This window comes from Rhagoletis zephyria, unplaced genomic scaffold (assembly GCF_001687245.7).
Source record: "Rhagoletis zephyria isolate East Lansing unplaced genomic scaffold, Rhagoletis_zephyria_1.1 Rzeph_scaffold_00388, whole genome shotgun sequence".
NCBI classification, from domain to species: Eukaryota; Metazoa; Arthropoda; class Insecta; order Diptera; family Tephritidae; genus Rhagoletis; species Rhagoletis zephyria.
This window is the reverse complement of record NW_016157472.1, coordinates 109,277-116,068: the sequence shown is the minus strand read 5'-3', so window position 1 is coordinate 116,068 and position 6,792 is coordinate 109,277. Positions and strand designations below refer to the sequence as shown.

General features: G+C 36.4%; 2 protein-coding genes across 3 annotated transcripts in view; both read left to right on the top strand.

The window, feature by feature from the left end:
- The first annotated feature begins 2,066 nt into the window (after positions 1–2,066).
- On the top strand, positions 2,067–3,253 carry LOC108359422 (uncharacterized). The gene is made up of 3 exons (XM_017611279.1): positions 2,067–2,411; positions 2,469–2,993; positions 3,169–3,253. The coding sequence occupies exons 1-3, from the start codon at positions 2,146–2,148 to the stop codon at positions 3,191–3,193; spliced, it is 816 nt and encodes a 271-aa protein (XP_017466768.1). The 5' UTR covers positions 2,067–2,145; the 3' UTR covers positions 3,194–3,253.
- A 279-nt stretch (positions 3,254–3,532) lies between these two features.
- LOC108359421 (mediator of RNA polymerase II transcription subunit 14-like) overlaps positions 3,533–6,792 on the top strand; it is a 5,852-nt gene continuing 2,592 nt past the window's right edge. Inside the window, exons 1-3 of one of the 2 annotated variants that reach the window (XM_017611278.1) lie at positions 3,533–3,621; positions 3,731–3,815; positions 3,916–4,007. In XM_017611278.1, the coding sequence (XP_017466767.1) occupies positions 3,737–3,815; positions 3,916–4,007 (171 nt within the window). In that variant the 5' untranslated portion in view covers positions 3,533–3,621; positions 3,731–3,736. Of the gene's footprint in view, positions 3,622–3,730; positions 3,816–3,915; positions 4,271–6,792 lie in introns of those variants that run through there. The other variant, XR_001846919.1, reaches the window with a different exon arrangement.

Here is a 6,792-nt window from a genome sequence, read left to right as displayed (position 1 = left end):
AGACAAGGTACCTGTTGAAGAATGAAGGAAGTTACTTCTGGGAATACAGATACGTCAAAGATCATAAAAGATTTGACTGCGTCGCCTACTCGGTCCAAGAAATTAAAAAAATAGTTATTGAGACTGCCAGAAAAGAAGTACCTGTCAGGAAATACACGCCTATGTAAGCGCTTCAATTATTTGTTGAAGGTGATTTCACACGATGTCAATGGGAACTGATACAAGGGGCTAACATTTATTAATTTACCCTTGTTACTCACTTATACAAAAGGCAAAGAAGGAATGTTATCACGATGAAAATTATATAACAGTGAGTGAAACCGGATATGAAGTTAAACTTCAAGGTTTGCTAGACCACACCGCCTCGCGACTTTGCAAGTATTTAGAGGGAGTTATCGGTGGATTACCTGAATTACAAAAGCAACATTTTAATTTCAAAATGGGGTTGTGAAGGGGCGAATCAGAAGCAGTATAAATAAAAATTTACAAATTTTCAATTTATGGAAAATTCAAGAAGATTGTATAGCAAATTTTGTTTTATTATTGTGAAATATATTGCAATTAAGATTCATTAACGTGTTTTATTAATAAATGTATTTGAAAAAAGCACTAAATAATTTTGACCGGTTTTTGGACTGAAATACTCCTATGCGCAACGACTTGGACATAGTGCAGCGAATTAAAATACAGCAGCTCCGCTGGCTTGGCCATGTCGTTCGAATGGACACCGTCGCTCCGCTCTGAAAGTATTCAACTCGGAGCCCGCTGGTGGTAGCAGAGGAAGAGGGAAGCCCCCACTGCGATGGAAAGACCAGGTGGAGAAGGACTTGGCTTCACTTGGCATTTCCAATTGGCGTCAGTGGGCACAGAAAAGAAACGGCGTGCATTGTTGAACTCGGCCAAAATAAAATAATAAAATAAGAAGAAGAAGATTTTATCATTTTTGATGGGTATTGTTGTCCGCTTGTATACATGTCTGTATGTATTCTTATTCCTTCTAGCACTGCACTTTATAAATATGTATACAGACGCACACTGGGGTCAAGCGTGCTCAAAATTCAATTAAAAAAAAATGGTGTTTTGGAAAAATAAAGTTTATTCTCCATTAAATTCTACATTCCGCGGTAAGTTTTCAGCTTTCTATCGTTTTTAAGCTGGGAGATATGCATGTCCAAACTTGACGAATTTGAACAAAAAACTTCTTTTTTTTTTAACTGAGAAATTCAAATGTGCAATTCAAATTATTACTGTAAGAAAGCGGTATTATATTTCGTTATTTTTTTGCTATTACTTAAAATGAAGTTTATTTATTCTTTTGGTGTATTTTGTTTGAAATTATGTGCTTTAAAAAAGTTATGTTTAAAAAAAACTAAACTAACCTCTTTTTTTTGCAAGTGTAATTTTCAAAATTACTTTTTTTTTTAAATGCGCAAAGCGCTTTTAAATTTGACAGTACTGCAATAAAGTATGTTCCTTCATTATTAAGAATCCGAGTTCAAAACCAAAAGCACTTTGCGCATTTTTAAACAAATTGATTTAAAAATTTCACTTTGATTTTAATTAAACACAAAAACATATTCTTTTGGTTAAGTTTGATTCTGTTTTATTTCGAACTTAAACTATTCATTATTTTGAGGTTGCTCAATAAATAAAAAGCGGATTTAGTTCTAACAAGGACTTTGAAATCTTTAGTGAGAAGCGGATTTAGCTCAAACAAGGACTTTAAAGACTTTAGAGAGATCTATAGCAGGAAAACGAGTCGCGCTGACAATTTAGAAGACGTTTTTAAAGGCCCGTCCACATAGAACTTTGGCGTTGCATTGGTTTGACAGCAGCGCGAGTGGCGTGTGTTCTTGCTACAATGAACATTTTGACAGCGCCGGCGATGACATTTGTTCAAGCCACGTGGTAGAGTAAACAACCGGGAAATAAGAAAAAGTTTATAATTTAGTTAATAAAACGCAAACAAATACAACAAGGCCGAATTATTTACGGCGGTATAGCTTCATAGGAAGGCGGCCCAATAATTTAAATCATCAAATAGACATTTGTTTTGTTTTTGCCAATGAAAATATTTGTGTATCCTCGAGCGTTATTAAAAAAATATTGTCATCTTTTATCGAAATAATATTAATAGTGCTACTTATGTACGAGGCTCGCGAGTGTTTGAAGAAAATTAATTCTCGGCGGCGGGAGTGGGTAAGACCTCTTTACTTAAGTCGCGACATTGATGGACTATTTGTAACCAGTTTTGACGAAATGTACAAAAATGACCCGGAGCAGTTCAAAACTACGGTGAGGATGACTAAGGAGGTGTTTGATTTGCTCTTTGGGCTCGTGAAGGAACGCCTCATAAAGTATTCCAACAGGCCGTCAATTTCTGCAGAAATGAGACTATTCTTAACATTGAAGTAAGTAAATGTTTCTAAAGAAAATTTCATACTAATTTGTGTGCATTACATTCATAGTTTCCTAGCACACGGGGGAACTCAGCATTTGTACGCTACAGCGTATAAAATGGGTCGCTCCACAGTCAACAAAATAATTTTGGAAACCTGCGAAGCGCTTTGGAGTGAACTTGGCAGTGTATATTTGTCTGTGCCAAAAAGGCACGAGTGGAAACGTATATCCCATGACTTCAACACTATTTGGAATTTCGCGAACTGTGTGGGCGCAATCGACGGAAAGCACATCACTTTAAAATGTCCTTCCAACTCCGGATCTCTATTTTACAATTACAAGGGTACCTACTCCATCGTATTATTAGCATGTTGCGATGCGAATTACACATTTACTTTTATCGATATTGGTGCGTACGGTTCGCAAAGCGACGGCGGTGTGCTTTGGAATTCTGGATTTGGTCAAAGGCTGTTCCATGATCAACTAGACCTGCCTGAGGATGACTTTTTACCAGACAGCAATATTAAGTTTCCTCATTATTTCGTTGGAGATGCAGCATTGCCTTTAAAAAAATTTAATGCGGCCATATCCTGGTTAGTATACGGAAAATGTATTGCATAGAAAATGGTTATGTTGAAAGTTGGATTTATAGTTGGGAAATAAAAGAGTCTGATGCTTTGCATTGATACAACTTGCAACTCAACCATTATTTGCATCTATACTATGTGCATATGTATGTACATACAAATAAGCCTTTTTTAATTTCAGGATTGCATCTGCCACCCGATCGTGAAAATTTTAATAAGCGCCTTTCAAGAGCTCGGCGTGTTATTGAAAACGCCTTCGGAATTATGACAGCACGATGGAGGATTTTGCTATCCCCATTGCAAATGCAACCATCAAGCGCGGAAAGCATCGTGAAAGCAACAGTGCTGCTACATAATTTTTTAAAGCTAAACGATGGCAGTTATTGCCCACCTGAATATGTTGATCGATACGAAGGAGACAATGTATTAAATGGATTAAGGCGCCAAGAAATCTCAACACCCCTACGAGGAACTGATCGATTAATGTCAAACAACGCTACAAGAAGTGTTTTCATGTTGAGAGATCAATTGAAAGATTATGTAGCCGCGCATACTATTAATTAAATACACACCTATTCAATGAAGTCAGTCACATAACATGTAGTTGCATACAATAGAAGTATTAGTCATTGCGGTATGTAAAAATAGGTAAATATTAAGCTGTATATTGCTTCCTTTTACAATTATTTTGCGCACTTTTTCTACGACGCTAAAACTCAATAATTAATTGTACTCTTCTATAGAATATCATGAGCTTCCTGGACAATCAAAATATGCTATCCTTAGAAACTGCGGATAGGTTGGCGCGTATGTCACATGAAACTGGCGGTAAGTACATATGTCTTCTGTGGACTCATTATAATACATCACTGACCGCTGTGAATACCCCATATTATTTTATTTTGCTCTTTTCACGAATGTTTTTTAGATGGCAAGGCATTGGTGCGTCAACTTCAAGTTAACTATATTCACCAGCTCATACAGGCACGCTTAGTCGAAAATTCAAAGGCACTAAGCGAGGTATATAACTGTTTGCATCACTTTTGTCAGTCTCTGCAGCTTAAAGTACTTTACACACAAACGCTACGTCTCAGCTATGAACGTTTGGATGAGAATATTAACATTGAAGAATATGTAGCAGGTGTGAAAACAATTACGCAAACCGCACTTGCTTCAACGCCGATAAAAGCTAATTAAAGAAAATTATAATTTAATTATGAAACCTATAATTCGCTGAGTTCGATTGCCAAGGTGCCGATAATACCCTCGCAATCTAATCGAAAGTGAATACTACATAGAAGAAACATATACACATTCATAGAAGAAACATATAGTCAGCGTCAAAAATATGAATACCCTGACGTTTTGACGATTTTCTTATTTTTTGGTATGTCTAGAATTTTCCCGAGTTCTATATGAAATTGATAAAATTTATTCTGCTCGTTTTTGCTGTTTGGTATGGAAAATATATATAAAGAAACGTATTTTTGATGCTGGCTGTTTGTATATATGGTGGGTTCAAAATAATAGTAGCAAAATTCAAAATGACGCTTTTGGCAACTTGTCTTTATTTATTTTTTGTTAATAATTTTCATTTAAAATAAGGGTCGATCTATATCAGATACCACATAAATAAAAGTTTCAAAGCTTATACAAAGTTTTGTCGCCCATTCAATTTTAGTATAATAAAGTGCAAGTTTCAAGTCGCAAAAAATTACCGTTGATTTTTGAAATCAATTAGAATTAAAGATATACCCCAAAAAAACATTGCGGATTAAATTTAAAATAAGGTAAGTAAAAATTCTAAAATGCAATCCACGTTGGAGTAGTAGTGCACTTGGGCAGGAGCTGCCCAAAAAATTCATCTAAAAGATGATCATCATCGGCGCCAATAGTTGCGTTCCAGATGCTTCACGATTTGCAGATTTTTACAGGAAGCTGTTCCAGGTGACCACCTGTCATAAGGTTTATTAATGGAGAAAACAGCTTTTCCTGCAAATCTGGAACGCAACTAATAACAATAATTCGAAAGCGGAAATAAAAACACTTCCACTTTGTGTACCTTCTTTTGATGAATTTCAGGCAAAGGCCGCCTATGCAGAGATCCATCCGCCCCTCTTCTCCGGCAACACAGAGAAGAGAATTCTACTTAGTAAGGGTTATAGTCCCTAAGCGCGGCCGAAGTCCGCCACCAAAAAAAGGAGTTGGACGCAGGTGTCGTCCGGGAACAGCTTCCTATAAATTCCTGCAAATCGTGAAGTACCTGGAACATTATTGGCGTCGTTTGATACCCCTCTTGACTTTTTTTGGATGAATTTTGGGCAGGTTCCGCTTAAGTGCACTTTTACCCACGTTGGTATTTAAGTTCAATATTTACAATATATTTATATATTTACAGAAAATATGGAGGAGAAGTTAATAGAGGCGGTCAGGACACAGCTGCCTTTACGATAAAAGCTCCCACCTTTTCCGCAATAAATTATTAAAAGAAAAGGCTTGGGATGACGTTGCATGCGCTGTGGGAGTACCTGGTATGTAATTGTATATATGTATATGTATATAAATATATAAAAAAATTTATTTAATTCTTCCAATAGTGACTAACTGCCAAACTAGGTGAAAGTCTCTCAGGGACCGTTTCGTCCGGGAGACAGGCTTACAGAAGAAGAAGTCGGGATCTGGTGCAGAAGATGGAGCCACATGGCAATATTTGGAAGCCATGGATTTTATGCGAGACTTCGTTGCTCCTCGAAAGTAAGTTAACTAAAAAATAAAATGTCGGTCATACCAATAGCATCCCAATTTCAAAGTGATATTTGTTTGCCACTCATGCTTATTATTATCGCACTATAATTTAAAGGGCTATCAAACTGTGTACTCAAACAAATTCTAACAATTCTGAGAAAGAAGTTTGAAATTTGCGTGAAAATTCGTTGCATTTTTTGTCGTTTTCTACCATGATACATATATTTAAATTTTGTTAGTATTATTATTATTTATTTATTTAAATATTTTATTTATTTATTTTTGGATCATGGTTTTCTACAAAGTTTTAAACATGGGTTTATATGGGTTTTGTTAGAAATAGAACTCTATTTTAATTGAAAATTCCTATATCGACTGCTGAGTGGAAGATCGACCTATCGCGACAGCCAGTTCGAAAACGCCCTATCTCAAAATACTTTTCAAGAACGCCCTATTTCAGAGTTTTATTGAAAAACACGCTATCTCAGAATTCGGTTCAAAAACGCCCTATCTTTCTTCAAAATGTATTGAAAATGTGCTGACATAGGGCGATTTTGAATCGGCAGCTGAGATAGGGCGTTTTTGAAACAAATTCTGAAATAGGGCGTTCTTGAAAAGTTTTTTGAGATAGGGCGTTTTCGAACTGGCTTCCGAGATAGGTCGATCTTCCACTCAGCACTCGATATGTTCTTATGTGTATATATACATAAGTTTTAATCTATGTTTGTCTATTTATTTTCAGAACATTTTCCAATCTGGATTTTACTTCACAGGAGGAGGAAATAAACGGCATCAGCCCGTGCAACGTGACCGAAACCTCTTATTATGAGGAGTATGAAGTAAGCCCTCCTCTTCCTTCTGTTGCGACAAACGACACGGAGCAGTCCAACAGCGCAAAAAAAAAATAAACGGTGTCGTGTAGAAGACGAGGCGAACGAGAGGTTCGGATCACTATGCGCGGCGGTCAATGAATTTGTTGGCTCCAAATCCGAAAGCTTTAATAATAGCCGCAATTTTGAGTTTTATAAAGTTCTGGACAGCTATGTATTGAAACATCCGG